This window comes from Canis lupus, chromosome 6 (assembly GCF_048164855.1).
Source record: "Canis lupus baileyi chromosome 6, mCanLup2.hap1, whole genome shotgun sequence".
In the NCBI taxonomy this organism is placed as follows: domain Eukaryota; kingdom Metazoa; phylum Chordata; class Mammalia; order Carnivora; family Canidae; genus Canis; species Canis lupus.
In genome coordinates, this window is record NC_132843.1 from 72,788,072 (window position 1) to 72,813,275 (window position 25,204).

The window sequence follows — 25,204 nt, forward strand, 5'->3', positions numbered from 1 at the left end:
ACATTTACTCTTTTAATAAAAATTCCAAATCATAATAAATCCAAGGAGAAAGAATATTTATCTAAAATCTCGTTTAAAAAAAAAATAAAAATAAAATCTGGTTTAAAAGGACCATATACGGTGGATCTAAATTCATTAGAATCATCATTTATATTAATCAGTATAAGGCCACAGTAATATAAAATAAACATTTTATTAATTGATCAATTACAGAGGTAGAAAATATAGTGATTAAGAATAGGAGATCTGGGATCCCTGGGTGGCGCAGCGGTTTGGCGCCTGCCTTTGGCCCAGGGCGCGATCCTGGAGACCTGGGATCAAATTCCACGTTGGGCTCCCGGTGCATGGAGCCTGCTTCTCCCTCTGCCTGTGTCTCTGCCTCTCTCTCTCTCTGTGTGACTATCATAAATAAATAAAAATTTATTAAAAAAAAAAAAAAGAATAGGAGATCTACGGATGCCTGGGTCACTCTGTGGTTGAGCATCTTTGCTCAGATCAGGTCATGATCCTGGGGTCCTTGGATCGAGTCCCACATCGAGCTCCCATCAGAGAGCCTGCTTCTCCCTCTGCCTATGTCTCTGCTTTTCTCCCTATGTCTCTCATGAATAAATAAAATCCTTAAAAAAAGAGAGAGAGAGAGAGATCTAGAATCAAGCTGCCTGGCCCAATCCTGGGCCCAAAGTAAATTGGGGATGGGGCGCCTGGGTGGCTCACTTGGTCAAGCGTCTAACTTGATTTTGGCTCATGATCTCCGGTTCTGGGACCCGCACATTGGGCTCCATGCTCAATGCAGAGTCCGCTTGAGGTTCTCTCCCCACCCCTGCCTCTTTCCCCCACTCATGTGCCCCCCTCTCATAAATAGATAAATAAAATCTTTTAAAAGAGTAAACTGAGAATGATAAAACTAACTTACAGGGATGTTGTAAAGATTAAATGTATTAATGGACATGAAAAGATTTTACTTACTGGCAACCACAAAGACTTGCATGAGAATGTTCATAGCAGCACTGTTTGTAATAGTCAAAAACTAGAAATGTGCTAATGTTCATCCATGGATCAATGGATAGGGAATAATGGTAAACCTATACAATGAAGTACAATTCAGTAATAAAAAGAAATCAATTACTGACAAATCTATATCCACAGATGAATGTCTAAGGTATCATACTGAGTGAAAGAAGCCATACACAAGACATACACACATGGCTCCATTTGTATATGTCCAGAACAGGCAAATTTATAGAAAGTAGGTTAGTGATTGCCTGAGACTGGGAGAATTGGGGCTCCTGTTAAGTGGGCATATGAGGTCTACTGGGGAATTAAATTAGTTTCCCAGAAATGACAGTGGTAGCTGTACCACTCAGGAAAGTTACTAAAGATCATTGAATTAACTATACACTAGATATGACTAAATTTTATCTGTAAAATAACGTCAAGAAAACTGTTTCACATTTTATATGTGAAAATAATGTTTTTCAGATAAATCAAGTAATTTCCTACTTTATATTATCTAACAAATAAAATATATAAATGATATATTTCCCCAAAACAAACAGAACATAAAATTTGCTACATATTTGAGAATCAAGATATGATTATTTTCTAAAGACTTAGAAGTTCTAAAATCATATGGAAAATGGTCTACCCAGAATAGAAACAAAATATAAAATATTTCCTTTTTAAAAACTTACCAAATCTAGTTTGTTTTAACATAACATGACTTAACTCATTTATTATTAATTTGATTTCAGATACAGAGCCCACTATTTATTATGGATAATGACATCTCCAAAATGCTATCAATGCTATTTTAATCTTAATTTTTTAAAACAGTTTTTGAGGTATAACAGATATATTAAAAACTGCACATATTTAGTGGATACAATTTGATGAGTTTGGACATATGAATACACCATGAAACTCACCACTGGCAAGGTAATAAATACTTTCACCATCTCCGAAAGTTTCCTTTTGCTCCCATCCCCTCCCTTTATTTGTGCTAAGACCATAACAGGAGATCTTTAAGACATTTTTATTAAGAGGGTAGATTTCATCCAAATGCTATTCTAAACCAAAGATCAGAAGATGAGAAATCGTGTTTCACTTGGTAAAAATCCTTCTTGTTTATTAATGTAACTTCACCATTACTTCAGAGATGTGAAATGGCCAGAGGAAGCTTTTTTCAAAGGCTTCACCTCAGAGGAAACAGTATTCCTTGTATTGCTCGTAGCATTATTCAGTCTTTAAAGTACACTTTATCTGAATGCAAAAAAAGAAAACCACACACAAACACATGCAGAATATGTCCTCCCTTAAAGTATACTAAACTTATAAATTTTAAAATGTGTTAATTTGAAATGTAAGGTTCTGAAGTAAATGAACTTCAAATTAACTGCATTCAAAGCACCTCATATATTTTTTATAGAAATCTAATTAATTTGGGAAAAGCATTTACTTTGTATTTAGCATTATTTTGAATAAACAGATCTTCATTTAACAAGGTTTTATAATACATTAGGAAAATATTTTGTAGACTAATTTACACTGATGAAATTAACTTCTACAATTTTTACTGTTATTAGAAGCTTTCAGTTGAATGTTGTGTAGCACTGAATGCTCTTATTATTTTAAAATCGAAATACATAAAAAATAAATATCAATAAGAAGATGCACTATTAGTAAGGGAATCACTTTCTGGAAATTCTAAGGAAGGGGAAAATTTTCAAGACACTTTTATCCTTCCTTAGAATGAATATGTCTGAGCAGCAGAATATCTTTAATATCAACACTATTAGATCTGGAAAGAATAAATCTATCACATTTGTTAGAAGCAGCACCCTGGGTAACTTTTAAAAGTGAAACAAAAGAATCCTAAGGCCTTGATCCACTAAAAGACCATCCCAAGCAATAGAAGATTTCTACAAAAGGATACAGTCCAGCAATAGCTTAAATGGGGGGTGGGGAGGGGATTGATGTGCAATTTCTAAAGGATCTAAAAACATTATCTTAAATTCCTTACAGATTCATATACTAAAATACAAAAGACTACTACAAATATTTCTGTCTTAATTAGCAACAGGAACCAAAGGAAAGGAAGCTACTGGAAGCCAAAGGAAATGAATGTATAAGAAAAATATAAGGATTTATGTAACATGATCCTAGAAATAATTGCAAAACTAAGCTTTAAAAAGGCATTAACCAGGACCCTTCCAGGGACCCAAAAGTAGAAGTCTATGCACCTCCTCTTCAGAACACTGAAACAACTAAGCACAACAGCAAGGGGAAGGTTGTGAAATACACACAGAACCACTGGGGGTCCAGCCCCAGAAATTAGAGGGAGTTCCCAGAGAAGGGAGAAGTGCTTTAAATTGAGAAGCAGAAACAAAGAGTATAAGGTTTTTGTTTTGTTTTGTTTTGTTTTGTTTTTTTAAGCACACTACATGTCCACATTCCTTGTCAATATTTTCCTAATAAAAAAATCTGGAATAATCTATCAGGCAGGCAGATTTGATTGCAGTGTAATATATAATAAACAAGTATACCTAAAAGAGTCTCTGGTTTTATATACCATCTGTATACAATAATGATTCCCAAAATCATAATTTGTAGCTTGGACTGTTCCCCTAAGTAATCAGACTCATCCAGTGAATGATCAATGTGTTAAGTGGATATCTCAAAGTTGTCTGAATATGTGCACAAAATCCTTATTTCTTTCCTACTCTTTCTTATACTCCTAACTGATCATCCAAAGCCTCAGGAATCTACCCTGAATTTCTCAGTTTCTCTTACCCCCCACCCCCCCCAATCTAAAACTTGTTGATATTCTTTCCAAAATATGTCTTAAATCTCCTACTTCTATCCTGTGCTACTTCTGCAGTTGAGAAAACTATGACATGCTGCTTGGATTACAGTAACAGCATCTTCCTATCAGCACAATTTCCCCTTTTGAAAAAAAAAAAATCAAACATCTCTCTTTGTATAGTTAGGATAACAATACATAGTTTCCTCTGTTTCACTGTGCTTTTGGTTTTTAGAGAGTGTGTTTCCAAATTTAATTTCCTTATATTCATGTAAAATAAGGTTTGTCAGAGAAGTTCCTTCCATCCTTCCCTCGCAGATAACTATTTTTAGAAGTTCTTGTTTGCCTTCCATTGTTTTTAAACATAAGCAAATACAAACCTACTTCCTCTTTCTTAGATAAAAAAATCATAGAGAACACAAAATTTTCTGCACCTTGGTTTTTTTCCCCACTGAATATATGCTGGATATTTCTCAATAGAAGAGTAAATGTTAAGCATTCATATATTGCACATATCACCACCCTGCCCCCACACACATCTCCACACAAACACTCTTCTTTGGGAATTAATTTTTTGGTAAATTACAGGGCTTCACCTATTCCACCAATTATCAAACTATAATCAGTGATCAGCTCAGGGCTGACATTCAGCCATCCAGTACTGGTATGGTTTCAGTTTCCTCATTTAGAAGCTTCTTTGAGGCTGGCTAGTGCCTAAGCAAGGAGCTACCGCAAGTCCTCCACCTCCTGGGCACTGCAATAACTCAAGAGGGTTGACTGAAGGCCCCCTATTGGCTCCTTGGGTTAAAGCTGCCCTAGCACCCACCAGTGCTCAGGCCTTATCCTTACATGGGCTCACAGACACCACAGAAGGAGACAGCCTTGACACTGGCAGCCCAGTGGATGAATGCTCAAAGTCCATTTGGTCTAGCCAGGTTGTAGCTACCTGCTGCCTATCCACTTCCCTTCATGTTGCTCCTTAGAGTGACCACAGCCTCTACAGGACTGGGATATAAGGACTGCAGAGGAGTGGGTGGTAATGGAAGTCACCATAGGCACTGTCTTGGTGCTGTACCACAAGTGCTCCTCTAACAGCATGGACATCATGGAAGCCTGGAGATTTGAGACTGGGAAGATGCCCTGGAGAGGGAACCCCTTTTTGATACTCTGCTGAGTTTCACAAACTCACTGAACGTCCAGCTAACGTCAGCACCATCATATTAATTTTATCAATAAAAATGACAGTTATCATTTGTTCAGTGAATGACACTGTAATAAATAAATATTAGCTTATTTTGGTATTATCTATTATATTATCATCATGTCCATTTACCAGATAAGAAAATATTAGCACAGAGAGTCAGGAATCAAATGTAGGCAGCTCAACAACAGAGCCCAGGTTCACCACCACCCCCCCTTTTTTTTTAACTTTCTCTTTCTCTTATCTATCCTGAAGGATTAAGTTTAACCTTATTAAATATGAAATTCCAATATTTTTTTGCTTTTGATGTTACCAGAGATGGTGAATATATAAAAACACCTGTCAGCATGGCAAGCTAGAAAACATTTTCATGTAATTGTTCAGTTCAGCAGAAGCTGATAAAGGATTCTGTATTGTAAACAATATCATTACTATTTGAGAAAGTTTCTAGTTATTGTCACTACAAGTCAACTAATGACTACAAATTGAATGGAAAAATAACTGGATGAGCTTGAAATAGTTCCCAATGTCAAATTATGGCTCAGAAAAGAGTATCATTTAGCTAGCAGTGGCAGCAAATCAAAGATCACAGCAGCAATTTCTAAAAATAATTAAATGATTTTGAAATCTCTAGAAGAGTTTGATAGTTTTTCCTACAACTTACATCCTTTGGCAACTAGTTTTATTATAGATAAACTTTAGCAAGAGAACAAATAAATATATTCAACTTAATTACTCCTTACTCATATATTAGTTAGATTATATATAGATATTATAGATAGATATTATATATTAGATTATCATACCAGTTTAATATTTTTAATACCACCTGAGTCTATAAAATGCCATCACAAATGTATAACCCCTTGAATTATTTACAGAATACAAAACACAAACATGCACAAATCACATCTAGACCTCTTATTAAAAGATGAAAAGAACTCCTTTGATCAGAGATTCAAGTCAGACTCTTGAATCAGAAACCAAAAATGCCAGAGAACATGGTAGAAAAGAAATCATTTTAAGATATTATTAAGAAAAATCATATCCATAGGAAAAATCAGCAACGGATTAAATATCAGTAACTAAAAAATGTTAAATAACTCTGGTGCGCCAATCCAACGATATATCGTACAATCCATATATGTGATGTTGTGAAATGCATATGTTGGCAAGAAAAGGTATATTTTTGAGTAGAACAAAAGCAGATTACAACACTGTGTAGGAAATCCATTTTAATTAAAAAATATGTATGCAAACAAAAATGTCCATGAAAGGATACAAAAATATAGAAACAATAGTATTCTCATGATGGGAATATGAGTAATTATTCTTTTTTTAAATTTATTTTATTATTTTTTTAGTAATTATTCTTTTTGTTGTCCATAAATTCTGATTTTTCTATCAGGAACATGCATTACTTACACATTAAAAACAGCAATAAAGAATTTATTTAGGTGTAAAAATTACATTAAAAAAAACTGATTTTCTCACAGAACATCATCCAAGGTTTCTCAGGAGAGAGTTCAGTGGATGGGCTCTGAGGACAGAGGACTGGTACTTGAATCCTGGCTCCCTCACATACTTGCTATCTAACCCTGGACAAGTTACCCTTACTGTGCTTCAGTGTCCTCTCTGGAAAATATGGACACCAACAAAACCTGTCTGTGTCTTAGGGTCACTGTGAAGGTTAAAAGACTTAATTTATGTAAAGTGCTCAGAATAGTGTTTACTCTATCATCATTCATTGTATTATAGCTCATGCGTCTATGGAACTGTAATTAACCTGTTATCAATGTAGGAGAAATACAGATTTTTTAACTTCAAAAATATTTTAATCCATCATCTTGAAAAAGGTATTCATTATGCTTAAATTTATACTTAAAGAAACATTTCCCAAGTTACCAGTGACCAAAATCCTTTAATGTTTTCCCCTTAACTAAAAAACAGGCACAATGAGTAAAAGATTGTGTAAACTGTAGAAGGCAAAGGACTTCATAACTATCTAGGCCTTAAATAACTACCATACTAATTCTCAAAATCCATTTAAATTATCTTAGTTTTAGTTGATGGCATTACTGAATACCTCGATGACTTAAATATAACCAAATTTTCTTTTTTTTTTTTTATAACCAAATTTTCTAAGAAAATATTTATCTTTATGAGTACATACCAAGAAAAGGGAAAAGATATGCCAAGGCATCAGAATACCTCTCAGCTTCTGAAGGTAATTTTTGACTCATTCATCAGAGATTTTAACATAATTTATTTTCTCACAGGCAGGAAGTCTCAAAATGAGAGCCCCACATCAAGATTGCTTACAGGAGAGATTTTTCAGAATTTTAAAATTAAAATAGAATCTCAATTTCATTTTACCAAAAAAACTGTTAACAAAGTTGTTACTCACCTCTTTGAAAACAGCTCAGTAATTATTTAACATGAATGAAGCAGAATATCTACATTCCATGGTGTGTAACCTGTACCACTGTATCTCTAAATTCACCTTTCATCGTCTCTCCCCATTGCCCAGTGTAAGTTTGCATCCATCAGGCCTCTTCCTTTTGCTTCTCAAAACCTAAAGCGTGATTCACATTTGCCCAAACATGGAGCAGACAGGAAATGGTCTTCTGATACTATCATGTAAACAATTTGGTTCATTCTTTCAGGGTCCTAACTGGTTTTTTCTCCCCTCTCTTAACTCTTATTCCAGCTCAAGTTACAGCAGAAACTGGAGAGAAAAAATATTTGAGTGATCTTATCTCATACTGTGATTCAATATCAAGGCAAACTCTTTTTTTTCTTCTTTTTTTTTTTTTTTAAACAGAAAAGCATTAAAATTTCAGGAGTGTTGTGAACAAGTTTAGAGAATATGTAAATAAACAGTGCAGATGCTTAGTTAGGTCTGTATCATAAAAACAATGTGCAGGGTAAGAAACATAGAATCAATTTCTAATAATCACCTTCACACTAAAGCTTTTAATAAGAAACCAATAGCATCAATACATTCTTCAGTTCCAGTTTATTTTTTTTATAAATTTATTTTTTATTGGTGTTCAATTTGCCAACATATAGAATAACACCCAGTGCTCATCCCATCAAATGCCCCCCTCAGTGCTCGTCACCCAGTCACCCCCACCCCCTGCCCTCCTCCCCTTCCACCACCCCTAGTTCGTTTCCCAGAGTTAGGAGTCTCTCATGTTCTGTCTCTCTTTCTGATATTTCCCACTCATCTTTTCTCCTTTCCCATTTCCAGTGTCCATTTATAAGTATTCTCTTCCTCAGTGATAGATTTTTTTTTTTTACTGAGCAGTATATGGAGTCAGTATCACTTATAAAATAAAGTGAAAGAAGGATATATGAGGAGTTAACATCATAAACATTTATGATTTCATGTTTTAACAATGATTACATTTTCCTTTTCAACTTTTTTTTTTTTGGAAAGACAATGACTGATAATTTAGAAACTTCTAACTGTCAAGAATCTTCCTACTGGTCCACAAATTACATTAATTGACAATAATTATCTCTTTAAGATATAAATCCACCAAAGAAAATTACTTAATGGCTTTAATCAGATGTTATGCATGAGGAAATGGGAGGAAAAGGGTATTTAACAGTAGAAGACTCAGTCTCTGGTCTTAAGAAGTTGAGGACTAAGGAATGATTTTAATTTTACTCAGCATATTCTGTTAACTGATATTTCTTGACTTCCTTTCACTCACTGTCTACTTCACTCCCTTTTTCCCCAAGGAAAAAGGACCATTACATCTTCAATAAGCCTCGATAAAACCATTTATGTAAGTTTAAAAACACACAAAAATATACTTTCTATGAGCAGCTAACATGTTTATAAAGTATGAAAACAAAGACTGGAAGGATATATACCAAACTTGTAATAAAGGTTGCTTCTGGGAATGAGGGAAAGGATCAAGAGAAGGAAACATTTAATTTTCTAACAGGTTAAATTTTTGAAGGAAAATGTATTACATATTACTGTATAAATTGTTTTAAATTACAGCCATAGAAAATTCTGGAAAGAAGAATGCTAAAAGATGAATGGTGGTTGATTGTGAGTGGTATGAACATGAGTGAATGCCATTAACTTCTTTGTAATTTGTTGAAGTGTCTGCCAGTCCATTGCAAGGTAAGGTGTAGCTTTTTATTAACCAATAAACTGGTTAATGCTACTGGAGATGCTCATATTTACAAAAGCTGCTTTCATACTGTACCTGGAACTATACTTGAGTATCATACTGGTGGTAGTGGTATCTTTAAGTACTGCTGAGACTGTTACAAAGACTTAAAATATTAGATGGGGCTTCCTAAGTCTAAATCAAAGGTCTACAGTTAAGATTCCTGCCAAGACGTGAAAAAATAACAATAAAACTAAAGTGTGACACTGCACATGTGGCAAGCCACCTGGGCTGGCCCTTCTGCTATTGCTGTGGTGTCCTTAATCTGATCAGATCTGAAGGTGACTGGGTACTAGTTCTGGATTCCTGTATCCCAGATGGAATACTTCCCATGAGAACCAACTCCTAACATCTCTCCTCTTATCTAAGTGAACTCTAACACGAGTCCACCATGGAAAAGCTTTGTAGTATCTCAATAAGCCCCTGCTGGCTTTTCTTGGAAGAAGGCTAGAGGTAAAATTACAAGTCACTGGTTTTCCCCCAAACCTTCTGTATTGGGTTTGAGGATAAGAAATCCACACATCAGCTCTAGGGTCTTACTGCCTGCCCTGTACAGCTTGCAGAAGGGCTGCCCAAGGCTTGGGTTACGTACAGCTGGCACGAGTACTGCTTCATCTTGGAGCCCCAGACCAAAACCCTGGATCCTTCCCAATGATAGGATTCCTTCTCTCCCTAGAGGCCATAGGCTTCACAAAATTCTCTCAGAACAATGGGACACTATTTTTTGGAAGAAAAAAAAAAAAAGTTTCTTTATCCTTATACCAGGTAGGAGAGCACCTGACATGGTGTGTTATAGTGGTCAGGCACCTGAGCTCTGGAAGCAACTGAACCTGTGTTTGCACCCCAGCTGTTGGAGCGGTTGTAAACGAGGGCATGCTAACTTGCCCCCCTCCCCCAAGCTGCTGGTTTTCTCAAAACTGGAATACTAATTAATTAGATAAATAAGTAACAAAATAAAAAGATTTCTGCAGAGATAAAATTAAATATTCTACGTGAAGACTTTAGCAGCGCCTAAAAGACAATAAAAATAAATGTTACAACAGTCACAATAATGACTAGAGGGCTCCTTCCTCTTAAGGCCTACCCACTGTACTGTCATCCAGAACTCCACTCCCCTCTAATGCAGTGAGGGTCTTCTCCAGGCTCTAGACTTGATAGGCATGTTAGGCACCGTCTTTAGAAGTAGCTTCAAGTTTCTATTATACCATCTAAGGATATTATCTCACACGCTGGAGTACAAATGGACTCGTGCCTCCCTCGTTAGGGACAGTTTCCTATGAGATCTACTTCATTGGTAAGCTTGAGTTGACAGTGAGTACAGATATTCCCGTCACTGCTGCCCTCGGGCAATAAGATTCCTCCTGTCAGTTCATTTCTGACTCTATGTCATGCTCCCCAAATCTGAGACTGTGCTCCTATGGGCTTTGCTAACAGAAGCCTGTAGAGAAAGTGTCAGGCCTTCATAATGGCCAGATTGCTGTGAGCATTATTCCTCTACTTAGCAGACGTGCCTCAACCCCTAGCAAGGGATGCAGCCTATGTTCAGTTCATAGTGCATCTCTTATCTATTCACTTAGTTACCGAATGCCTCTCTTTTAAAAATTTATTTTTAAGTATAGTTGATGTGTAACACACACACACACACACACACACACACACACACACTTTTTGGGGAGAGAATGAGAGCGCCTCATGAGCAGGGTAGGGGAGAGGCAGAGGGAGAAGGAGAAAGAGAATCCTAAGCAGGTTCCATGCTCAATGTGGAGCCGACCTCAAGACTCTGAGATCGTGACCTGAGCTAAAATCAAGAGTTGGATGCTAGGACGCCTGGGTGGCTCAGCAACTGAGTGTTTGCCTTTGGCTCAGGGCATGATCCTGGTCCCAGGATCGAGTCCCACACTGGGCTTCCTGGGAGGAGCCTGCTTCTCCCTCTGCCTGTGTCTCTGCCTCTCTCTGTGTGTCTCTCATGAGTAAATAAATAAACTCTTCCAAAAAAAAAAAAAAAGAGTCAGATGCTTAACTAACTGAGCCACCCCAGATGCCTGGATGTACAATATATTATATTAAGTTTCAGGTGTATAACACAGTGAGTTAACAATCCTATTCATTACGTAATGCTTACCACAGGAAGTGTGGTTACCATGTGTCATCATATGAAGTGATTACATTACTGACTATATTCCCAATGCTGTACTTTTCATCCCTGTGACTTACTTATTTTATAACTGGAAGTCTGTACTTCTTAATCCCCTTTACCTATTTCATCCATCCCCCTATCCACTTCCCCTCTGGTAATTACTAGGTTTGTTTTTTTCATATTTATGATCCTATTTTTCTTTTATGTTGTCATTTTTTCGTTTGTCGGAATAATTCGTTTTAAAAGTGTCAACCTGTTCTCTGGTTACAAACACTTACAGCTTCTGTTTTACCACTAATGAATTTTATAATCTTAGTAAAATCACATGTCTCTGGGTTTCAGTTTTGTATTGTAATCAATCAAAGATATCTTTAACGACTATCACTTAATTTCTATCATTCTAGCTAACTACTACCAGACAAGTACTCAGACAAAAAAGAAATGTGAAGGATCAATAGTTTCACCATGGAAAACACAGAAATTCCACCAATTCATTTCAGGATTGGAAATGTATAAACACAGGTGCTCAGGGCCTTGTGTATGGTTGTGCAGTTTGTGCACTGCAAAAAGTTTCCTGAGGGTTTGCCAAATCTTACAACTGGAAGAAGGGATGCCTTTTCCTCTTATGTAGATGCTAACCACCCATGATGCAATGTTTGCACAAAGGCAATACCTTTTTCTAACCTGTCTACACAGCAGGCTGTACCTTTACCTGAACTGCACAAAGACATCTCATCTTATAGGTCAATGGTGGCCTGCAAAAGTAGCACTATAAATGAACACTACAGTACTGTGAGTGACTGATCTCATCACATAAAAAGATCTCCAAAACACAAAGATGCAGAAGTCTTTAAGATCAATTTCTCTTCAAACTGGTCATACTTAAAGCTACACACACACACACACACACACACACACACACACTTCTTCAGAGAAAAAAATGTACATAAACAATTCCTGAAATCAAAGAAAAAGTTTACCAAGAATCTCAACAAACCATTAATACATATAACTTTCAGTGTTCTAAGACATTAAGCATTTTTGTGGCAAAGACATCTGGAAAAAAGAATTTTTTTATGCTTGCTTTCTCCACAAAGAAATTGTGAATAGTGATAGAATAATCTTTATAAAGCAGTTAAAATGCATCTAACGTATACACAATTTATCATTATTAGGTAGTATTTTAAAGGTAACATTTAAATAAAATGTACAAATCAATATGTTTTAATGCCCCTAATTTTAAGATAACATCAAAATTAATAGCAGGAAGCTTGCAGAGTAGCCATAAGAAAGAGAATGACAGGTGTGTGTATGTATGGTCCACATATCCTAAGAAATAGTGATGCCAGAAATTATTTCACATACTATTTTTAATTAACTCACCCCAAAATAACAACATTATGATTTAGTTATATAGCTATGCCACAATATGTAAAAATAGCTTGCAATCTCTATAGTGAACTAAGAATGAAAAGCTATAAAAAATAGACATTCTAATAATTTTACACTGAATTTGCTCTAGATCTTTAATTGGCTTCTCTTTTCTAATATAGAAATGGAAAGCACTAATTAGCATGAATGGAATTTCAGAGGTTAGTCTATATTTACCAACTCTTAAACAAGATATCCACAGCCTACCACTTAAGTCTGAGGCCTTTTAAAAATAAAACAGGATTATCAGAAAATGTCTTTAATTTTAAGAACAACACAGTAAAAATACAGTTAAAACTGTGAACAAAGGAAACTGGATATATTATTTTAATGTTTATTTTTCCTGGAAAAATTTCTTACAGATATCATTCCCTTTTGTAATTCACAAAACTGGAAGATTAATATGGCCACCTAGAGGAGAAAACATGATAACAAATATGCCACCACATTTTCTTACTTTTTTCTAGAGTATCTGTATTTCAGATTTATAGTATATAAACTGTTCTAAAGGACTCACCTGAAGAGGTTAAAACAGAAGCTAAAACAACATTCATTTTGCAGTGGACATGACAAATATAGTTTTTATAACCTACCATGTAACCTTTGGTTAAAAATTACCTACTCAATCTAAAAATCTCTTCTCATTTCTGTAAAATGGGGACAATCTTATCTACCACGATAATTTGCAATGAAGACTAAATAGTATGGTATATACAGAAACTAAGAGTCAGGAACACAGTAGGAGCTCAATATGGTAGTTCTTACTACCTGGTCAGAAAGTTCTGCATTGTTCTCTCCTAGCCCTAACCAGGCCCTCCCTGACCCTCTCTAATTTTACAGATACTTTCAGTATTGGCTGTTTCAAAGCTTCTCTACTAGAATTATTCAATATTGAGAAATGAACTAATGGCTCCTTAACAGCGCTAATGAGGTAACAGTATGTCATGTAAAAAATGTATGTTTAAGGGGACACCTGGGTGTCTCAGTGGTTAAGTGTCTGCCTTCATCTCAGGGAGTGATCCTGGGGTCCTGGGATCAAGTCCCACATTGGGCTCCCCACAGGGAGCCTGCTTCTCCCTCTGCCTGTGTCTTGGCCTCTCTCTCTCTGTGTCTCTCATGAATAAATAAATAAAATCTTTTAAAAAAATGTACATTTAAGAATATTTTTCCTCTACCTTTGTAATTCCCTTTAGTTACCCTCAATCTATGTATCAGTTAACTTTGATCTTATAAACTTAACAGAATAATATGCAGAACAAAAGGAAACATAACCTACCATATCTATCCCTTTACATCTTACCTCAGAAAAATGAACCAAATCCTACCAAGAGAACTACACTCAGCAGTCCTCTTAGGTGGCCAGCCATGAAGTGAACAGTGTCTCTGTTGAGTTAGCCACACAGAGGAACAACCACCTGCTGGAGGCTCAAATGTGTATTTGAAACCAAATCCATCTCCTTCCCAAATATATGCCAGAGGACGGTTACCACTGTTGGGCTGGAGGGAGAAGGTGAACACTATGGTTACAACCCCCTTCCACTACCTCTCTTCCTCAATTCTGCAAGTTGAAAAGGAAAAAGTAGTTTGTAAGAAAGTGTGGGCAGCAAATGTAGGCTTTCTGATCACTTATTCTCTTCTTAACAACATTCGATCTAATTTGTTATTTTAAGCAGCTAGATTTTTAATTGAACATTAGTGACCAACTGCTATTGAAGAAGGGGGCTTGTTTGAATTCTTATCCTCCCCAATCTACAGGCAGCATTCAAAATTCTCCTTCCACGGCTGATAAAATACAATATTCTCCTGATTCTCCATTTTATTGCCTTTACTTTCTCCTCTCTGTTGAAGTGACACTCTTAATTCTCCTGTTAAAGGAGGTGATTCCTATTAAAGGAAATGGTTCTCTAATCTTTTCTCTCCATACATCCTCCTTCAACAGTTAAATCTATGCCCATGATTTCTACTTTCTTAGCATGCATCATCTGAGAACCTCTTTTTCTCCCTAAACCCATTCATGATTTCAAACTCCATGGTCATTTCCAACTGCTTAAATGTCCTGCTTCATTATATCTATAAAACCACTTCTATGTCCCACCCCCAAGCCCATACTTCCAAAAGAAGACATCCTTCTCTGCACTTTCTATTTATATTCATGACCTCATCATTCTCCTAGTCACACATGCTAGGACCCAGTGTCATCTTTGACCCTCCCTTCTTTCTAACATTCCAAATACATTCAGCTCCTAAATCTGATAAACTCTACCTCTATAATGTCTCTCCTATCCTACTGTATTTCTATTACCACTATTGTAATTCAGATATTTACCATTTTCCACACAAACTACTCCAAAGACTCCATAATTGGTGTCTTTCTCCATAGTCTTCTTATTGTTAAGTTAATCTTTCTAGGCACATCCCTGATCATGATTCCTTGGTGAAAAACTTCCAGCGAGTTCTTACTGGCTAACAAATTAAATCCAATTGTCAGGGAGGTACTCCAGACTTTAGACTTATATCTTTCTTTCAATTTTGCTTCCTATTCTTGTCTCTGTCTCCACCCACCCACCCACCCATCCATCCATCCATCCATCCATCCATCCATCCATCCATGTTGGAGCCAAATGGACTTCACTTTGTACTTTGGGGTTTGAAGTTCCATCTAAAATACCTCTACTTAGTCCTTTCACCAACTTCATACCCATTCTTTAAAGTTAAATTTAAATGCCATTTTCTCTAAAGTACTCTCACAACTTTTGCAACAGATGATATTTACTCCTTTCCTCAAAACTTTTTAGAACTTTATATATACTTCTGCTTCTTTGTATGTGGGCATGTTAAAAATTTATTAACACTTGAAACTGCTTTTACCTAAGACCTTAAGAGCTCTGAAATCTCCCCCTCCAATCAAATTCTCCTTTCTTCCCCTACTCCCACTAAAACTATTTTGAGCTCAAAGAGACTTTGACTTTTCAATAAGCAATAACCTATGATACAGAACTATTCTCCTAGTCTATTGTTTTCTTACATTAACACTTGGTCATCTCTCCATCTTAAATCCCAATTACAGCATTTTAATAATAAGGATATCCATCTCCACCTGGACGTTTCAGACATTTCCGATTTAGCATGATGGAAACTAAATTATTTCCTCCCACACAAACTTACTTCTCTAATGCTCTATGAACTAATTAAAAACCTTGGTTCTTCACTCACTGCACACATTCGATCATTCAAGATATACTGAGACCATCCTTAAATCCACAAACTCTGTGTCCCCAAACTCACTGCCAATGAAGATCTCATCACTGTTTATCTCACTGGTCCTTTCTAATTCCAAAAGTCCTACTTTCAATCCATTTTCTGTTACAACAGTTAAATAATCTTATTTTTTTTATGGTTAAAGAGTTTTTATTTAAATCTTCCTTAAATACATTTCTAAAAGTGCACATTGTTCAGCTGAAAAACTTTCCAGGACTGTATTATTTCCTATAGTACAATAAGCTCCCAAGCATGGCATTCAATCCTATTACCTGCCCATTCTCCAAACAGATCCTGACTTAAAGATACTAAAATATATTCTCATTTACTCTCATGCAGTCACTATTCCATGGCTGTTGAAATAGTTTACTTAAGTCCAGTTTACCACTCTGTGAAGACTACAGTAAATTTCCCCACCTCCCAAACAAGAACTGAGGCACTTCCTCTGTATGTCTACGGCACTTTGTTCATGAAACTAAAAGACCTCTTATCATATGATATTACACATATAGTCAAATGGTCCTCCTCCTCTAGTCTGTGGGCTCTCTGAAACAACTTTGTTTTATTTATCTTTACATCCACAGTATACAGTATGGCACATAAAAAGCTTTCGACAAATGTTTATGAAATAAATCTAATTTCAGAATGCTGAAAATCAATCTATCCTCGGTATCTTATCAATTAATTTAGAGTAGAAATGGTAGGAAAGTAGAGATAGATCCTAAATATACAGGTAAAATGAAAACAGAAGGTGACTCCAGGACATTTGCACCAGTTCCAGAGCTTAGGGCAAGAACACAAGAGCCGCTGAGGCTATGTTTCTCTCCTCATCACTTCTCGCCCAGATAATAGAGCCATGCTAGAAAAAGAGAACTATGGGGAAGCAATCAAGACAGCACAGAAGTCCAGGGAGTGAGGGAGATGAAGCAGTGAGGAGGAAAAAAATAAAAATTCTAAACTTAAGCTGTGAAAAGGGAAGCATCTAGGGACACAAACGACAAATGCAGGACTTGCTCATGACTGTTCACTCTCATCACCAGCACTGCTCTCACTACCCTCAGCTATAGTTACCATTTACTGGTCACTTACCCACAGGGGCCAGAACTCTGCTGAAAACTGCCACCTATACCACTTAATGTTCATGACAATCCTATTAGCAAGGTATTATCCACATATTAGAGATGATGAAACAAACCTAAAAACTAATAACTATACTGCCCAAAGTCTGTAGCTATTAAGTGTTAGGTCGCAGAGCCAGAATGTGAACAAAGATCAGGTTTAAAACCCATTCTCTTTCGGTTTTACTATTCATGAGCCAGGAGTGTAAGAGGTATACATATGTGGGCACTGGCTTTACTGCTTTACATTACTCAGTTATCTTGGTAAGCACATGTTTGATTTTCTCTAGTACGAGTAAGGTATTTTTGAGGGTAGAGTTTAATATTTTTTATTTCTTCCCTTGTATTTCATAATGAGCTTTCTATATAGTAATACTCAGCATTTGACTAACTTATTATAAATTGTGTACTAGTAGAAATAAAAAGAAGGTACATCAACCATTAGCTAGCATTAAGGTGAATTAAAAAAAAAAAGATGATTTAGCTCCTTTGACAACTCTACATGCTGGTGTAAGACTTTAATCAATAGTAATAGGCCCTTAAATACAAACCACAGCTATAAAACTAAGGACAGTTTGCATTTGATGTAATAATAAAAATCCCAAGATATATTGCTCTTTTCTTCATATCTGAGTATAAGGATAATAATTACTAGGAGTACTCATACATTGTATCAAGCATGTGAGCAACCTACTGAAAATGTGGAAATAAATATGCTCTAATTAATGGCAATTTACTTCCCTTATAGAAAAATGTAAAAACATGTCAGAGTGGACGTGTATCTTCCACAAAGGTTGAGTTTTATACCAATGTCAGTACATGAAGCAAAAATCAATTAGAGACAAAATAATCCTTGAAAATTCCTTAGGTCATCCTTAAAGCAAAATATAATACAGTAGCAGCTCTCAATCCACCTTGGACACTTTTCCCCCTACGCAGACCAGATCACCATTTCTTCTGCTGTGTGCCACGTCCAGTATTTGACTTCTGTTTAGGGGCCACACTGAATGAAAAAGCACACACTGACACACCAGACTGACATTCAACACTATAAATACTTAGATTCTGTGAGTTCCTATGCCAGGTATTTAGAGCCTGATTTCATGTGAGAACAGCAAATTCACACCTTCTGCCTCATGCTTACACTGTGTAAAGAGAAACAGAATTATTTAAATATTTAAATTATTTGGTGTTTTGCTTTTAGGTGTTTTGGGTTTGGGCTTCAGTCCAAAGATCTAAATTTCAATAAACTATATTCACAGAATTGTGACCCTGTTTATCTCGTGTTCACCATGCAGCCACAGATGCCTAGAATTTTAGGCACAAGTAATCTAATACCATAGTGTGTGATCTAAAAAAAAAATAAAGTAAGTAACCTGTGTTACCTTCATCTATCGATGCTTCGCTACTGTAGCCATCATACTCCGCTGACAGAGGACTGTATTTTTGTCTTGTTTCCCAAGCATAGTTCTTTTGTCTCGAGTCAGCCAATGGTAGTCTGGAATTGTGTGTTCTAGACAAGGCTTCATGATATTTACCCAGTGCTTCATCTTCACTTTCAGAGGATGAACCATGCTCATCTTTGTCCATGTAGGAATTATCTATTTGGAATGACAGGGAGAGCAAATCAAAATTTTAAGACAATAGTGTATAATGATTTTGATACACACACACACATAGACACACAAAGAGATAGATGTCACATTTTTCCATATACACATGAATATACATACACAATAAATAAGTGTATTTAAATAAGTATAATTTTTTATTTAAGAAGCCTGAAACTTTATATTTTCATATTTTTAATAGAAAAAGATAAATTTGTATATTCTAATTATAAAAAATGTTAATCTCAGGGATTTTCCAATCATGTTACAGATCAAGGAAATAACAGAACTCACCACCTTACACAATTTTTTTAAAGGATCAGTAGCACACAAAGAGACTTAGAAGTATTGCCAGTACATATGGCCCTGATTCAAATAATTCATGTTACTAGAGACATTGTGGTTATCATCTGGGTCCAAATTTTCAAGAATGATCATGCTTTGTGCTAGGAGTAGAACAGAGAAATGAGCAGACATATACTATTGGTGGAATTATCACTGGTACAACTCTTACAGAGATCAATTCAGCAATACATAACAAACTCTTAAATCTGCACATTCTGTGATTCATTTCTAGGAATTTACCAATCACATTTCTAAGAATTCGGCCTAAGAATTAAAAGGTGAGCAAAGATATATAGTTCAGACAATTCACTGCATTGCGTTAAACAGCAATAGAAAACAAAAATAAAATACAATCTAAAGGTCCGTCACTGGGCCTTGGTTGAGTACATGATGATGTATCTATGCAATGATGTAGTATACAGTCACTGCAAATGAGGAGGTGAACTTACAGGTACTCACAGGGTAGAAAAACTACAACATCATGGTGAGAGAAAAGAGAAAGTTATAAAACAGAAGGTGTGCCTACATTCTCATTTAAGCACACACAGACACACTCCCACATGCAATACACAAAGACACATGCAGTGTTCATATGCACATATGAAAATATGTGAAAGGATATAAGCTTATTTTCTGTGAAAGGGGGAATTACTAAGAAAATTTTACTTAAGTATAACCAAATTTAAAATAAATTTTTCAGGACATATAAAACTTGTATTACTCTTAAAATAATAGTTAACTAGTATAATAATAACAACGAGTTGCTACCATTTTTTTTTCAAGTAAAAATTCTGAAACTGCACTATGTTGAGGTTCATTTAAACTAAGATGCAAAAATAAAATAAAATAAAATAAACTAAGATGCAACCTTCTTAGAATGATAAACAACCCTGAAAGATACAGACACCACAGCACGTAGACTTTGTTAGTTCAGTCTAGATACTATTCTCTTTATAAACATTTGAGATCATCTATACTAAAGGGATCAAGGTTTGAAATTCAGGTGAGAAGACACAGAATAAGTAATTTTAAAATATGGTAGAGAAATGGTCTATTTAGAGTCAGAAGTAAAGGAAGCTTGGATGTCACTAGTCTAAATCTTCCTTTTTAATTCAGTAAGAGAAAGCCATGAAAGGGTCAAACTGTGACCAGTGTCATATTCTGCACTGCCCAATATGCAGTCACTAGCCACATGTAGCTATTCAATTTAAAATAATGTATTTTAAAACCCAGTTTCCCCAGTGCTACCAGCCACATTTCAAGTGCTCAGTAGGTGTGTGTGGCTACTGGTTACCATGTGGGCTATATGAAGCTTTTCAATCATTGCAGAAAGTGCTGTTAGATAGTAGTCTGGTCTAGAACCTGGACAGGTCTGGTGTAGAACCTGGGCATGCTGACTCCCAGCTGAGAGCTCTTAGCACTTTGTGGGCTACCATGGTGGTGGTCTCTAAGAATCAGGAGAGCTCTGAGAAGGGTAATTAGAAATTCTGCTGTCACACTTCGTCTACCACAAAATATTACCCTAAAGCAGTCCTGCATTCAGAAATATAGAAGGAAATTTTTCTTTCTCTCTCTCTGAGAAAGCTCTCATAGAGACGTCTATGAACAAACCTAGAACACAAACACTAGTAATACTGATACTACTATAGTTCAGCTATATGAAGAAGTAATCTACAGGTCAAATGATTCAATTCAAATGATTTTTAGAACATAATATGCTGAAGTTTAGTACTGACCATAATCCAGAATACCTGAGATATTCTTGGGTTTTTTTAGGAACCAGCATGCTTCTGAATGAAAACAAGTCAAAACAAAATTAACTCTATACTGCTACTTGTGTAGCATTTATTACTACTGTCTATTGTTATTCTCTGAATAAAATATGTATTTTACTTTATTTTATTTCTTTCTTCTTGCTACTTCAAATAATAAGGCTAACAAAACCAAACCAACGCTACCCAAAACCACTGAATTTGGTAACTGAAAAGCTGCTAGAAGAACAGACTCACTCCAACAGGGACATATTTCCAAAAACTAGCTTTCTTTTTTAATTAGTCTATCAATCCCGGATCAGCCTCTACAATATCACTTAAAAATCATTTATATAATTGATAAATAGCAGAGCCTGATTATGTATGAAGTCATGCAGAACTGAAAATCTTCCTCATTTCTACTGCCACTCAGATTTTTGCTATTTTTATAAGAATCTAAACTTATAGAACAGTGTCAGATACATATTTTTAAAATAAAAGCTGGTATACTTTTGGCTTTTTGATCAGATCGACAATAAATGGATATAAGTGAAGGATTATCAAGAGTAATCATTAGTAGTATAAAGCAATTCTGCAACCAAACCAAATAACTGTTAGCTCATTATTTTAAAACTGTCACAAATATTGTGGTTGAAAACTATAAATGATTAAATGGAATCTTAGTTCTACATAGAGAACTCATGAAAAATAATAGATTGTTCACATATGCTCACTGTAACACAGAAGTCATATAAAATCCTTAATATGTGGCTAAATGAATAGACACATAATCTGAAGCATGTTATTCAATAAAATAAATTCTAGGGGTGCCCCGGAGGCTCAGCCAGTTGAGTATCTGTCTCTTGATTTTGGTTTAGATCATGATCTCAGGGTCAGGGGACTGAACCCCACACCAGGCTCCAAGCTCAGCACAGAGTCTGCATGTTCCTCTCTTTCTCCTCCTCCCTCTGCTTCCATTCTCCTTCTCAAATGAATAAATAAAGTCTTTAAAAATCAATAAATAAAATAAACTCTATTGTTCTAAAGGGAAAATATAAAACACTTGATACAGATTCTTATTGGGATAGACTCAAAGGGCAAAAGAGTATAAAGGTCTCAGGGGTTAGTTAACAAAATTATAAAATTTTAAAATTCAACTATAGCATACTAAATACACTCCAACTAAAGAATGTGTACTACTTAAGAAAACTATGTAGTTTATGGTTGTATAATAAACAATCATTAAGAAAAATTAGGGTCACTGAAAAATTGACCAAATTTTTAGTGGTGTACAAAGAACATTAATGCTTTCAAACTGATTGTCAGGAAAAGAAAAAAAAAAAAAAAAGAATGACCTTAAAAGCATCTCTCAATAAGAGGATTCAAGAAAATCTTAAAATTAGATATATACACATGTAGAGGAGAGTTTGGAAATTTGGATGTTTTTTTAACTTAAAAAATCAAGAAGAAAGTTTATCACTTAAACCCACATTAGGAGACCTCACCTTTTCCTGGTATTAGTTTAGAATATTTTTCATCTTTACTCCTTGCTGTTCCTTTGTGGGCAGAAATGGCTTCATTTTTCTTTATTTTTATGTCTCCTTTCACTTTGTAATATGCTGTTGGATTTATTTGTTCTTTGATTTTTCCGTGTAACTTATCTCGAGAATTAGCTGATAGGGCTGGATGTATGTCTTCTTTCACAGTGGGTTTCTGTATCGTATGTCTGTTGATTGCCAAAATATCTTTTGGAGAACACTCATTTCCTGACCACTCATTCCCTTTGGATCCTTTACTTTTAGTATGTTTTTCAGCTTTCTTTAAATGATTTTCTTTCATTTCTTGAGATCTTACCTCCTTTAAATTCTTACCATTATCAGGAATTCCTAATCCAATTTTTTTACATCTGTCAGTACGTTCAAGTTCTTGAGAAGCAGATCCAGCCCTTGCATTCTGCTTGATAACTGAGATCCCACCATCACTCAAGTGACCTTTCAAAGAAGAATCACTACCAGCATTACTGCTGTCTTGAGGTTTTGGTGGAGACTGTTGCCTATCATCAATATGTGTGGATACTCTTTCTTCATTCATTCCTTGATCTTGCTTTTGTGAAACTAAAGTATTGTAACAACCGCTTCGATTTGCTCTGTGCTCTACACTGGACTGTGTTTTCTGACAGTTAGTGTCTTTGGAGAATTCTGGTGACACAGCATTTGCTTGTTCAGAAGCATCTGCTACAACTTCTGCTACTGCAGAGCTTTCTTCTTCTGGGCGAAAGCCATTTATCATATTTGTTACCTGTTCAGCAACCGAGTCAGTTAGAGTGTAGCCGACTTCCCCAACAGCCGCGGTTAGGTCCTCTACAGCATTACTGATCGTGTCCACCAGAGAAGACACTGAAGGCAGATTCTGCTGGAAAGTTTTGAAAAATGCCATTTTCTAATCCCTTATTCCTAACAGATGTGATAATGGAATTTCCTCTTCTCAAAATATCAACCACTTTGGAATATGAATTTAAAATTGACTTAAATGTTGTTACTCATGAGCTCAGTATTATTATTGTGCATTGTGGCTTTTAATCTTTCTGTAAATGCATTATGCATTGAAAGAAACACGTCGAAGCAAAGACTCTTCCAAAAAAAAAAAAAATCAAACCACTTGGCTTAAATGTAATGACATTTTTTCCCACTCCATAGCTATCATAACAGCAGCAAGACAATATTTTCCCCTCAAATACTACTGGTTTTTTATTCTATACCTGCAAGAAGAAGTATAAAAAGGATTTTTATTATGGACTTTTAGTTTACTTACTGAGAGTCTACATAGGGGAACTACCCTATATTATTAACAAACTACCAATATCATTTCAAATTAAGACAACTATTAAGGGGGAAATATCTAAGCAATTTGCACAGAGGTCAGAATAAAGGAAAGAGCAGAGAGTAAACATCTGCAGAGTGGCTACCAAATGCAAGGCATTGTGATTTACAAGTCTTATCATACCTGATCTCACAACAACTCTAAGAGGTAAATATTATTCCTATTTAATAAGTGAAAAAAAAAAGGCTCAGAAAAAGAAAGAAGATTCCCAAAACCTCTCCAAAAGGATCCTCAACACCAGAATTATTTTTCTAATAACAGTGAGAGGATATTTAACTTTTTCATTTTCATTTGCTCATAAATGAAAACTGGAGTTTTTTAGAGGGTACACAGCAGACTGAATGCAGAAGCAGATAGGAGAAAAACAGCTGGTTCTTCTTTGCCAGTCATTAAAGAGATTTGCAAAAAATATGAAACAGTGGCATTCTTCACACCATTTGCAGGGGGAGGTAGAAAATATATAATTTTTAAGTTAAAAATATTACTTATGTTTAACATGTATGTAATAGGCTTATTGGGGTTTTGTGGGTTTTTTGTTCCAAGTTCTTATTTAAATTCTAGTTAGTTAACATATAGGATACTATTGGTTTCAGGAGTAGTATTTAGTGATTCTTCACTTACATGTAACACCCAGTGCTTATCACAACATGTCAGTGGGTTTTTTTTTTTAAACAAATAAATTGATAAGAATATTTTTTAAATTTTCTCAGTTTTAATTTCTAATATGGTATATATCAATAGCTATAACTCACATAAACAAAAGCTCTTTGGGGTCTTCAATAATTTTTAACACTGTAAAGGAGTCATTAGACCAAAGAAAAACCAGAAATGCTAAACAAGGGGACTCCTGGAGGAGGCTGCCCAAAGAGATACCTTTAACCAGTTCAACTCTACACAAATGATCAAAAAAAGCAAGACTGAACTATGATAAATGTTAAACTTAAATCAAAAATCACAAAAGCACTAGAGTTTCCTTCCTAGAGTCATAGATGTAATTCAATAACCAACAGATTTTTATAAACAATGATGCTACCACTTTCTAAGTTACCAGAAGTACAAGAAAAACCTCTCTCCAAAACAGTACATGGAGAAGAAAAGCCAGGTTTTTCTGCTAATGCTCTCCAACATTGTTCTAAATTAAACACCTTGCTTTTATAATTCTCAACTTGCTTCTGCTACCATTTATGTAAGCCTGTCTTTGGAAACAGCAAATAAAGAACTCTTAAAATAATATAAAAAAATTAACTCCAGGGATCCCTAGGGGGCTCAGCGGTTTAGTGCCTGCCTTTGACTTAGAGCGTGATCCTGGAGTCCTGGGATCGAGTCCTGCATCAGGCTCCCTGAAGGGAGCCTGCATCTCCCTCTGCCTGCTTCTCCCTCTACCCCTCTCTCTGTCTCTCATGAATAAATAAATAAAATCTTAAAAAAAAATTAACTCCGAGAACACTTTACATGAAAGAAAGAACAAGATTACAGCCCTC

General features: G+C 35.5%; 1 protein-coding gene across 7 annotated transcripts in view; it reads right to left on the minus strand.

The window, feature by feature from the left end:
- Positions 1–25,204, minus strand: part of SYT14 (synaptotagmin 14) — a 211,357-nt gene that overhangs the window by 116,685 nt on the left and 69,468 nt on the right. For 4 of the 7 annotated variants that reach the window (XM_072831179.1, XM_072831178.1, XM_072831180.1 and 1 more), the window contains one exon: positions 18,523–18,738. In XM_072831179.1, the coding sequence (XP_072687280.1) occupies positions 18,523–18,738 (216 nt within the window). Of the gene's footprint in view, positions 1–18,522; positions 18,739–22,348; positions 23,602–25,204 lie in introns of all 7 variants that reach the window. The other 3 variants (XR_012033232.1, XM_072831177.1, XM_072831176.1) reach the window with 1 other exon arrangement.